This window comes from Gavialis gangeticus, unplaced genomic scaffold (assembly GCF_001723915.1).
Source record: "Gavialis gangeticus isolate Ggan-Ray unplaced genomic scaffold, GavGan_comp1, whole genome shotgun sequence".
Lineage (NCBI taxonomy): Eukaryota > Metazoa > Chordata > Crocodylia > Gavialidae > Gavialis > Gavialis gangeticus.
In genome coordinates this window covers 12,969,496-12,982,087 of record NW_017728991.1, presented here as the reverse complement: position 1 = coordinate 12,982,087, position 12,592 = coordinate 12,969,496, and the positions used below count along the sequence as shown (strand labels likewise).

The 12,592-nt window shown below is 44.2% G+C and overlaps 1 protein-coding gene across 4 annotated transcripts in view; it reads left to right on the top strand.

Moving 5' to 3' along the window:
* CACNA1G (calcium voltage-gated channel subunit alpha1 G) overlaps positions 1-12,592 on the top strand; it is a 324,600-nt gene that overhangs the window by 143,940 nt on the left and 168,068 nt on the right. For 3 of the 4 annotated variants that reach the window (XM_019517481.1, XM_019517491.1, XM_019517507.1), the window contains 2 exons: positions 2,657-2,707; positions 9,194-9,345. In XM_019517481.1, the coding sequence (XP_019373026.1) occupies positions 2,657-2,707; positions 9,194-9,345 (203 nt within the window). The remainder of the gene's footprint in view (positions 1-2,656; positions 2,708-9,193; positions 9,346-12,592) is intronic. The other variant, XM_019517498.1, reaches the window with a different exon arrangement.

The following is a 12,592-nucleotide window of genomic DNA, read 5'->3' as shown; positions in this document are numbered from 1 at the left end:
TTTTTTTTTTTTTTTTTTTTTTTTTTAGTGGCTGCATGATTTGCAACAACCTTTCTGCAGGAGGTTATTTAAGAAATAAAGCAGATCCATAGCTTCTTCGATAGCCGAAGCTTAGTACTACACAAATAGTGACAGCTGCAAAGATCAACAGTGCCAGACCGTGCCATCAATCTTCCAAGTCTCGAGCACTGTTGCTGATAACTGGATTCACTATTTGGTTTATTACAGCCTTGTAATGCCAGAGCGATGTTACCTGTCCCATTTATCAAGTAGGTTTATTTATTGGCAAAGTAGCGCCAGTGCTATTCAAGGATGTAATAAAGTAATGGAGCTGTCCCATTCTAGAAACGCTCAAAGAAAAAAGAACCCTTATAGGTACATAGTATTGCACTTGCTTGAGAAATACAGATTTAAAAAAAAAAATAAACCAACCCCAAAAGTTCAAGAAGATAAATTAACCAGACAAAACATCATTGTTGTGAATTGAATCAAATAACAGAGCTTGACGTAGAAACTTGCAGCCCTCTTAAAACATTTTAAGCCCTAGTTTTGCTATGTTGATGAGAGCAAATGAGGCCTATGCACTCTGTCACAAATCTCAAAAGACTGATCTTTTTCTTTTTACTTGAGTTTTTGTTCGGTTAAAAAAGCAGGTAATGCCATTCAGGTCAGAGGTCACAGGTCAGAGGTACTCTTCTCCATCTTGCATGCTTTCTATTCTGGTTGAACCTTTTCAAATACCTGTGTTCTTCATGGTTTCACTCCTGTTACCCTTGTCATTCAGTCTCCTTGCCGCTAGTCTCCATTTCTCTTTTCACATTTCTTCTCTATCTTGGGCAGACATCAGTACTGTTGAAGCGTCTGTCTCTGATTGGGTGCTTGTTCTGAAAGCCAGTAATATTAAGTGTTTGCTTTTCTTTCTTTTAATGGTCTGAATGGTTTATAAACGGTGTGATGAGGTTAAGTATATGACCGCAGCACAAACGTACAACTGACTGAAGCCTCCAATCAGAAAGCACTTGAGCATGCAGATCCATCCCTTTTCAGCCCAGCACTTTAGCACATTAAAGCATATACTTGATCCCCCTGAAATCAGTAGGACTTGACACGTGATGTGCACTCGTGTCTTCCCATGCGCGGTGCCTTCCCAAAGTAAGGCCAAGACCCCAGCCTTACAGTCAGAGCTGCCTAGGTACAATCCCATTCCCGTGTCTGCATTGATTTCACTGCAGGAGCTGGGCCTAGGGAGGGAATATTGTGGGCGCATTATGGCATCCATAAGTCCTGCTTGGACCGTTGGGTCTACCAAAGAAGAGACATTGCCTCGAATCCTTCCTAAGTCTTACAAGACTGTCGGTACTATGGAGTTACCCTCACAGTGGAGACCTGTTTAATAAGACCCATACCCGTGCACCTTACTGCTGAACCTCAAATAAATGGGGTACAGCTGATGCGATGGAGGCTAATATTCCTCCAAATAATTTGCCTAGAAAGCAGCTTAGGTTGGTTTGAGTTCCCAAACACAATTACTGACTGAGTTCAGATTCTTTGGAAAATGCAGTTACATGTTGCATGCAAATGTCCTTGATTAAAAATGGTCTTGGAAAGCATATGTTTTAAAATGTCCTTAGGCCAAAAGGAAGGTTGAGATCATTAATAATCTTATTTATAATACTAAAAGAAACCAAATGGGTAGAAGACGTGAGGATGGGCAGTTTCCTGGTGGGAGAGAATCCCAAGCTATCATTAGACATGTGGCTCTTTGCATTCAGCTCTGTCAAGTGTTAATTAAAGAGGCAATAAACCAGGGAGGAACAGAACATTGCTGAATACCAAACACTCAGCGAGGCTTTCTTGAAGAAAGACACGAGCCCCTCCAAAGCCTTTTGGAACAGAGATTTTTCTTAATTCCCGCTCAAAAAAAAATGTGGTTTGTGATTGGCTTTTGCACTCAATGACAAATAGCTGTTGTTGCCTTGCATTTAATTACGCTATTGTAACCAGCCCCCCATTTCCAGATTAAGGGCTCAAGTCTGCTGTTCCCTGCAGGAGGGCAATTCTGTGGCAGCCAGTCACCAAGTGCCAAATTTGATTTATGATTTTTTTTTCTTTCTAGGCAGCCATGGGTGCTTAACTGATCATGTGACCATTTTTAATCAGAGTCTATTTACATATTAGTACCTACACTTCATCTCAAAGCCATGGGGGCCTAACAACACAGTGATTACAAGGCAAATACGGCATCCATCTGAGTAACATGGGCAGTGCTCCGCCAGGGTGAAATCCTACGGCTCACTCAAACCCTGTTTTGGGGGCCAAGAGGTGCACAGGCCTTGTGCTAGGGTGAATTTCACCCACGGAAAACTCCTGTCATTTAAATCAATGCAATCTTACTGATTCCCACTGGGGTTGCACTGGTATAAACTGGAAGAGCTTCTGGCCCTCCATTTAATCCCACTGGTTCGGCATGGGTGGGGATTGAATACCCAACTCTAGCGCCCGGAAGGCTAGCCAGCAGCATACGTTGCGAGGCGTGCCCGCGCCAGAACCGGCGCCAAGCTGACTAGTGGAAGCGAGAAATGTAGAAACTGCGGAAGGGGAATGAAAATCTTGTTGCGTGTCCTGCCGGATGATTAATATCATTTCATTCTTTTAGATCTAATGCTGGATGATGTAATAATGGAGAGCTCAGCCAGTGCAGTGCAAGGTACTGGGAAGTCTTAACGTCGCGTCTCACTTGAATGGCGGTGCTGTGTAACTAACGGCTGGCCAATGCTGCTGTGAGGCATCCCACTAAACTGTGTGTGGTGGAAGTCTTGTTTGCTCACTTCATGGCACACGTATATCTTTTTTGCTGGCAGGTCTCCTGGCCTGACTCGGGACCAACACTTGCAAATCCTTAATTTGCACCTTCATCATATTTCCCACCCCCCCTCTATTTTTGGTCATTTTTCTGATTTTCATTACAACACTGTCAGCCTTTCTTTTTTTCCTTCTTCGTTTGTTTTTGTTTTCTTTTTTTTAAATTTTGGAGAATAATGACTGGATTTTGAATAGGGTCCATGCTAACTTCCTGACCAGAAACTTTGGGAGCTCCTGGGGATTCTGCAGCAGTGCCTCTGCAAGTCCCACAGTTCAGCAAGAGCAGGGTATTTCTCCAGCCTCAGCTTTATGGCATGTAGCTTGAAGAAGCCAGAGCAGTTAAATCAGGATGAGATTCCCACGCAAAGTAGTAGTGCAAAGCTTTAGGGCAGGGGTGGGCAAAATGCAGCCCGCGGGCCAGATGGGGCCCACCAGCCCATTCTATCCAGCCCGCGGGGCCCCTAAAACATTTAGAAAATTAATATGCATCTGTCCCTGGCTGCCTGTCAAGCAGCCCTTGAGGGCTTGCCAAAACTCAGTAAGCAGCCCTCTGCCCAAAATAATTGCCCACCCCCACTTTAGGGGGAACTTAGGGTCTATGTGGTTAGCTCCCAAGAACCCCCTAATGCCCAGCTCCACCAGGGCCAGATAGATAAGATGAAGGGATTATTACCATCACGCTCAGAGCCTCCTGTGGAGGGTACAAGGTTTTTCAGACTGGCTGAGTGCTCTGTGTGAACACCAGTGGTCCCTTGAGAAGATGTGCATATTCCTTGATGGGGCTCCAAAACCTTCCCCTCCATCCAGCACAGCTTTAGGAAGCAGCTTATGCGGAGGTGACTTACTCAACCTGATGCTGTGTACACTGGCACCTCCCATTAAATGGCCTCATAGATGGCCCTCAGCTTGGTCCGAGCATGTTTTGGCAAGGAGGGCTTGACATCCCTGTCAACAAGCCAGTCAGGACAAGTGCCGCCAAGCTGTCATTGCTATGCAGACTAGATGCGAGGCCCTAGGGAATCAGGGGAAAGTTGTCCATTGACTCCACTGGGAGCAGAGACCCCCATGTGAAGGTAGCCCCTTTTCCCTCACTACACTTCCCCACTGTGGCTAGTCATTTTTTTTTTTCAAATGTTGTTGAAATCTATTGCCAAAAGCTCACATTTAAATGAAAAAAAAATGCTTTTGAAACTGTTTTCCTGCCTTCCACTTAGCTCTGTTCACCTTTGCAGCCTTGTCTTCAGTAGAATTGTTAAGTTTCTCTTGTACGGTTGACACCTCCTAATACATCAGGCTGCTCTTTTCAATCCAGTGAAACAAAAAAAAATGCACCTTCCCCAGGAAAGAAAGGGCAAGCTTCTTCTCCGATAGTTGAGGACCTAGTCGCACCCGAACCCGTGTGCTTATTCACGCCCCCCCCATCCATTCATCCATTCACTCATTCGTTCACCAGAACGGTGCTTTTGGGCTGCAAGTCTTTTCCTTCTCTATTTGTTTCATTTGCAGAATAAGCTTTGATCCGGCAAGTTATTTTGCTTGAGTCATACTGTAAGGAAGACTTTTAGCCTGACTAAGTCAAGATTTGTTAAGGGTGACATAACCGTATTGATAGTTTCAGTGGAAATGGTGCATTTGCGTAACTGTGCCCATAACATTTCTCACCACTTGAAACGGTGAGTCCTCACCCCGCTGCGCTCAGTCAGACAAACCTCCCGTGAGAAGTGAGAGGGAGTGTTGCTGGAGTACAGTCTGCAAGAGGAAGCCCACTGGCCTTTCATTCATTGCAGAGAAACAGTTCAGGCATTTAGGTAAGCAGAGGTTTTGAGGAAGTCCCGGCTGAGAGAGCCCCAACATGCTTTACTGAATCCTGAATCTCCTTAGCCTTGCTGTTTTTTGTAGTTTTATTTCCTTGCATCCATCCTCCCAGTTCTCGTTAGCAAACCCATCCTCCACGCCTCAATTGGATGCCACTGCCTGAGGGAGGAATAAGGGAGTCGAGTCCTTTGGTGACCTTTTCTTTTTGGTTTTATTTTTGGTTTTAAGCATCTTCACTGCATCTGACTCGTTTTCTGGTTACCCGCAGCTATATCTAAGACATTTTTATTTGTTTTTTTTAATGCGCTGATCTCATTCCAAAACCAGCCATTATCCAATGCAGACTCAGAAAGAGCCATACAGTTTGCCTTTAAAAGTGTGTGATTGTCAGACCTGTGCTTTGTGTTTCCTTTTGTCGTGTTTTATTTGGAACCAGCATTATTGAATATGCCATGCTGCTCTTCAGCCGTCAGAATGAAAGGATAGAAAGATGCCTTTCAGAGCCTAACCAGGTGTGGTGCTAGGGAATCAATATTGATGCAAACCTGCGGGAGCTTGATGAGAAATCTGAATTTGAGAACCAAGAACTTCTCTGTGTCTTTGCATTTTACAAAGGGCTTCCTGTACTTTTATGTGAAGATGAGATGGAGTATTGTGTGCCTGTGCTGTTTCCCAGTGTTGAGTTGAGATTTATTTTGCACCTCCGTCCCATCACAGCTGAAACTTCTCAGTGGGAATAACGTATCACTTTCCATTTTGCTTGAAAAGTGCCAGCCAGTGCCCTAAAAGGCGAACAAAGCAATGTGTTTAAATGTAGACGTTCCTTCAGTGCAAAGTATTTTTAACCGAGTAACAGTCTTCACGCAGTTTGTAAATCCAGCTGCTGATTTGGCTCAAAGCTCTTTTTTTTTCCCCCAGGTGTCCAGGCCCCAATCTATACTCCTCTGTCCCTAAGAAATGCATCCTCCTGCCATAGACCGGGGGTCCCACTGGAATTCTTGCTTCTCTTGTGAATTCCACCTACCGCTGGCTGCGTCGCCCAGTGCAGTTCTTCTCCGAAAAGTGACTGTGGAAAAATGGCAGCGTTTGGACGGATGCTTTCTCTCTCCAGCGCCCGAATACATTTTGTAGCCACCTACTCCCACAGAGCAACGTGATTAGTAGTTGGGGGCTTTGATTATATTCTGGCTGCCGCACCACGAGCAGGATCCTTTGCTAAATTCTAACCGGGCCATTTTCGTGGCCGGCGGGAAGAGCGGTGCACGGCTTGCAGATGCCAGGCTGAGAGCGTACGTGCTTGTTTGCCCGCATCCCCGCTCGGCAATAAACCCAGAGTCCTTTAATGCCATTTTTACCAAGTTACTTTTCCGAGGGAAACCACGCTCCCACAGTAACGTATAACAAGGGCCCTCTTGACCCTGCACCTGTTTGTCTACTGTGCTCCACTTCCAGGCTCTTGTTGAGGGGATCATGTGCCAATATGACCCCACTGCATGGCACGTACAGTGGTATGGGGACCCCTGTTCATGACACTGCACGGAGTGAGGGGCCAATGCATATGGTCAACTAAAACAAGGGTTGGGCACCTAAATCCCCATGGCCATGACAAGTGAAGCGAGAGCACTGTTTCCTAGTATAAAAGAAAAAAAAAAGGAACTCTGATGCCAGCTCTCAACCTGTCGTAGGATTATCCACCTCCCTAGGCTCAGAGTCAACTGCCCAGCCCCCAGGGTGCTTGTTGGGTTTGGGGTTGGTTTTTTTTTTCCAATTTAACCGTTTCAAAATATTTGTCTCTTCCTTCTCTTTTCCCACAGTGAAGCAGCTTGATTTAGACCCTGTTTTACCTGCTAGATGTTTTGTCACAGGCTTTTGCTGCATCTCCCCATTCTCTTACATTCTCCTTCTTCCATTTCTTTTCTTTTTTCTCCCCCCCTTTAATTCTGTGTGGGTCAGGAAGCTGGTTAACCTTTTTCAATAATAACCTAGACTAATCTGGAGCTCTTGTTGTTCTTGACACAGTGTATTGTAACAGTAGAGTAATGTGGTGTTGTGTTAGTTGTGAGGTTCACCACCTGGAGTTGAACAGATGTCTGTATTTCCCAAGGTGTTGGTATTGTTTAGCTCTTTACTGCAATAAATATGAACAGTGCTGTTTGATAGGCGGCACGGACTTTACGCCTGGATAATTACATATGGACAATGACATATGCATACGCCAGTCTATAAATGATCTTAAACGCGGCTAATTTATATCATCAGCAAGAAAAGCAACGCCTCTGTTCAAAAAGCTCCCTGCCTACCTAGATACAGTAGCTATTAATTTGTAGCCCACAGGCAGCATGGTATTTTTGTTTGTGGTTCATTTCAAGGTAATAACTGTATTCTGCTAATATGCATGACCAGCATGTTCAGGCTGGAAGAACTAGAGGTGGTATGATTCATAAACAGGGTTGACAAAACTCCTATTAATAAAGTTACTGGCAGAGAATAAACTATTTACTGCCAGCAAATTACTAATGTAAAAGATGTGCCTGTGACGCCAACTTTCAAATTCAGTCAGGAAAAGCATTTGACTTTGTGGAAGCAGAGGGGCACGTTCTCCAAAAAGGTAAAAGGGAACCAATTTGCAAATATATGGACAATTAGCAACCCTGATTATAAGGTCATGCCGTAACTAATCCAGGTGCAACATCTTCTGCACAGGTGACATTTTACAATCTCTCTGTAAATCCCTGCTATAGTCTAACAGCTTCAGTGCTATTCTGTAGGATTTGGAATCGCCTGCCAATCAAAGCTGAAACATTTGAATCCCAATGTAATTATTCATAAGTAAAGCCACTACAAGCAAGGGAAGAAGCATTAACATTTTCCTTTTTTGAATGAGAATTAGACATAAATACAGAAGAAATAAGTGATCTAATTATGATGGTGTTTCTTTTTGGAAATTCGAACTTGGTTCATAAATAGGTCCTGTTGCTAACTTAATTGTATTCAAACATTTTAGTTAATTTGCTACTCATAATTTAGCATAATGTGATCAGGATATCTTGCCTTTATGGAGATTTATGCAGATTTTAAAATCTGTGACGAAGCCCTATGAGTCAGCAAGCCACTAGTCTGCCTTTTTGTAAGCGCTCAATAGACTCAGCATTAAAATTCATTTTATAGACCTCTTCTTCGATATTATGCTTTTGCATTTCAGTACCGATCACCTACAGCACGCTGCAGATCGGAAAGCGAAAATTAACGCTGTCTTTTATTTTATGATACTAAAGCAGAAATTGGGAGTTCCAAATCCTTACCGAACAAACTGCTCTCTGATTTGTCTCTCCCATCCCTGAGCTGCAAGGGAAAAGCCTGTCTGTGGAAGAAACGCAAAAAAAAAAAAAAATGCTGTGATTTTAAGGTCACAAGTTATGAAGCAAGAAGCACATGATGACTTTAAATCTATAGCCAATGACTCTGCAGTCAAAGCCATCATCAAAGCGGACACTGTCCCCAGCAAAATTTAATCTTCTAAAATTAGTTTCCCCTGGGGGCAGCCAGAACCTATACTTACACTGCGGCTTCCTTCTGTGCAAAGTCCTATTTGGAGTAATGCATCAAACCCTCTATTTGTTCAGCAGCACCAACTACCAAGGCATGTAATTCTCACAGCTCAATAATTTTCATAACCAGTTGATCATCTAATTACAAGAGTAATATTATACTCTGACATATTCAAGACAGTCCTTTCCACTTCAATCTGCATTATAATGCCTCCTTGGAAATTGTGCTGAATTATATCCTCGGCCTTGGCATTTCTTCATTAGAGGTTAGGTGAGTAAATTAGTTTATCTTCTGGAACATTCGAGGTCTAAAGAGCATGTGTCATCCTGATGCATCTGAACATGGAAGTGAATCCAACAGCGAAATCGATGCTTCGGTAACCTCCTGTAAACGGAGGACCATTATTTTCTAATCATTAAAAATGACGGATCAGTTTTATTTATGAACCATATTTTTCAGAGCTGTGACAGCTGAGGTATTAAATTGTGTTCTGTCCACAGTGTACCGCGAAGGACATAATATAGGCTTGTTACTACCTCTCCAAATAAGACCATTCATTGAAGTCCCCGTATTTTTGAAGCCATTGTTAATACAAGCCTTCCATGATATCTGATCATTCAGTTTGCTCTTTGGATACTTGGAGGAGGAAGAGGCTAGTTTAAAAAATAGAGCTTTTTAATTTCCTAACAATTAAAAAATTCTTTAAACCTACAATTGTGCTCGCTGTGCTCACTTCACCCCTAATAATGAAAGGCTGAGCGTTGTGCATGTCATGTTGAAGATGTTTAAGTGGAACTGATAGTAGCCTTGGTATGTATTAAAGACAGTAATATGCTGCCCAGAAAACAAAAATGCAAAACCTTATTGCAATCAATCTGAAATGCATCAAAGTTTGGAGTTGAGAAAGTGAAGGTGAATTAGCACTTGAGACCCAGAGACATGACCTGCTCTGCCTTTCCCTCTTTAGAAGCGCAGTGTAAACCCTACTATTCCGATTACTCTCGCTTCCGGCTCCTGATCCACCAGATGTGCACGAGCCATTACCTGGACTTGTTCATCACGGGTGTGATTGGCCTCAACGTGATCACCATGGCTATGGAGCACTACCAGCAGCCCAAGGTACTGGGAGACGGGGGTTCGGATGAGCAGAGTTGCAAGGACAAGAAAGGCCCTTCCTCTCCTTTCATTGAACACCAAAGATGGGCAGGCCCGGGGCTGACGTGGTTTGTCAGACCTGCGGCTGTTGGGTGATGGTCTTGCACGGTCAGCGCCACGCTGATCTGGATCAGGAAGCCATCGCCGTTCAGGCTGGGCGGGAACGCGGAGGAGTGAAAGCCCAGGGTCCTGGCATCTGGTCCTAGTTTTGACGCCTCGACAGGCCACTTGATCTCTCTGTCCCTCAGCTCTTACCTGGCGCCGATACTGGTAGGGCCTGGCTTTCAAAGGCACCGAGCACTTGGAATTACTGTTGACTTGTTAGCCGGAGTGTGGACTAGCTGACACCTGCAGCAATCAGATAGTTAATGTATTAATATAGCAGCCTCCTTAGTCTTGGGCAGATTCTGATAATAAAAACAACTTGTACTGAAATGCCAAGCAGCGTGTGCGTAAGAATGAGATGGAAATGGCCGCTTCTGCAGTATAAATTGTAGTTATTTTTATTAGCCACTTTCAGAATGAATGGATACACTACACAATAGGGGTGAATTATCCTTCGAGGCTAGACAAAACCTGAATGTCTAATGTAACAACAACAAAAAAAACAAGCCCCAAGGAGAAAACAATACCCTCCCAGCCCGTCATAAAGCAGCCAAGAAAATAAAAGGCACAAGCCCAATTTCTTTTTTCCTTGCAGGTCACCTTTAAATATACAGGAAAAAGTGTTACACGATTCAGTTATTTCCTCTGAAAAATAGATCGTTAGCTAAGGAACTTGTATTAGAAATACTCTAGGGTATGTTACTTATGAGAGTCACATCATAGCTACGTTTGTACTTGTGTGACAAATATGTTAGATGCATTTTTTCCCTCTTAGGGAAGTCAGATCCTGTATCAAAGCCCCCAGTATTCGATATGTACGGTAGTAACGCCCAGCCTGGGTCCCACTGAGGTGAAGAAAGCTGCAGGTTTGCATCCCGTTATGCATGTGCTTACATAGCTTGCTGAATCAGGGCCCAAGTGAATATTTCCTGCTTGGATGGCTGATCATCGCTGTGATTATCATCCTGGAAATGTTTAAAGAGATCTGTGCTGTTGAGAACTTGAGATCTCAGATTGCAGCTCCCCAGGATACTGATGCTGAAATTGGTAATGAGATATGGATGGAGGCATTTGGCATGAGGTCACTGGTTGAAATCCAGTGCATGTCACTATTGAGTAATGACCAGCAATTTTTGCAAGTAGTGCAGCAATATGAACAGAGACCTAAGCAGTTTAATCAAACAGCTCTTGACCAGTTCTGCTTTGGCTAATTACATTCTGCCAGTGCAGTTCTGGCTGTACACATTCCCCCTGGCACAGAGTTACACTTTTCCGTGTAATGGGCTTCTTAATAGTTGCAGCTTTCTTCCCCAGAGATGGAAGCATTTCAGTGGCAATGTGAAGCGATTTCTCTCTGATTAATATTTGGAGCAAAATTGGGTCCTGAAGCCACAGCCTGCATGGGGAGAGGGGTGTGATAGGCATATAAGTACCGGGCTCCAGAGATCACAACTACTGTCTACGAAGCGAGGGCATTCTCTGCTGCTGAGAGACTGGCTTAGTTTTGCACAGGAGCACAGTGAAGCTAAACTTCAGTTTGATTGCCAAGACAGGCCTGGGAGGACTGCATTGATGTGGGCCTCAAACACAGTAACAAGCATCTGTCCTTCTGATGGGGCCTAGCATAGAAGTAAGGTTCCTGGTTTCTTCCCTTTAGTCCTTTCCTGCCCAGGGGCCAGACCCAATCAAGGTCATAGTTTGCAAGACATCAAGATGAGCCAACTGTGTGCCCTTGTTGTGAAGAAGGCTAATAGCATCCTGGGCTGCACTGGTAGGAGTGTTGCCAGCAGATCAATTATTCCCTTCTATTCATCACTGGTGCGGCCACATCTGGAGTACTGTGTCCGCCCATTGCAGAAAGGATGTGGACAAATTAGGGAGAGTCCAGTGGAGGGCATCAAAAATGGTTAGAGGGCTGGGGTGCGTGACTTATGAGGAGAGGCTAAGGCAACTGGCATTATTTAGTCTGGAGAAGAGAAAACTGAGAAGGGATTTAATAGCAGCCTTTAACTATCTGAAAGGAGGGGTTTGAAAGAGGATGGAGCGGGACTGTTCTCAGTGGTGGCAGAGGACAAAACAAGGAGCAATGGTTTCAAGTTGCAGCAAGGGAAGTTTAGATATTAGGAAATTAGGTACAGGTTAGATATTAGATGCAGGTTAGGTATTAGGAAAAACTTCCTCACTAGGAGGGTGGTGAAGCACTAGAACAGATTACTCAGAGAGGTTGTGGACTCTCCATCCTTGGAAGTTTTTAAGACCCAGCTAGGAAAAGCCTTGGCTGGAGTGATCTAATTGAGGAAGGTCCTGCTTTGAGCAGGGGGTTGGACTAGATGTGACCTCCTGAAGTCCCTTCCAACCCTCATTTTCTGTGATCTTTAATAGAGACTGAATAACCCAGGCACTGCAGCAACACCTCTCACCTTACAGGCCCCTTGGAAGAAAAGTCCATTCCGTGGCAACCTCTTGTATTACTTCCCAGTAAACCACAGTGTACCATCACCCCACTCACCATTGTATCAACAAATTTAACAACATAACCCCCGCAGTGTCCCTTACCCAGGTATAACTGTTACATCTATTGGCAATGAGAAATACGATGCACACTGCTTACAAAGAAAAAGCCAGATGCTGTTACTGCTGCCTTCATCAGTCTGATCTCTGGGATAATACTACCCCTAATGTTACTTAGCAGTTGGTTGTTCTGTAGCTGTCACAGCCAGAGGGCCCAAGCTGGGAGGTGAAACACTGCAGTTTAATATTGCCTGGCACTTTCCCCATCCTTGCCAAAAATTTTAGGTGAGAAGTAAATGCAATAGCCTGCACTGTGCATGTCCTGTAGTCTGGGACACAACTTCTGAAAGCTCGGAGCCAACTTGTGCCTCTTGCACTGGTGCAGAGGGGTGATTTAGCCTGCCTTCCCCTCACTGTGAATCAAATTCACCTCCCTGCAGACAGCTGGCGGAAAAGGCATTTGCATCTCTTAAAGCCTGCAAGTGCTTCTGTTTCTAGCTTAGTCATTCTTATCTAAATGCACCTTAAATGTTTCCCAAACCTTAACCTGCATTGCTGATAACAAGGTGGAGGCTCACGTGGGGCTCTAGCAACA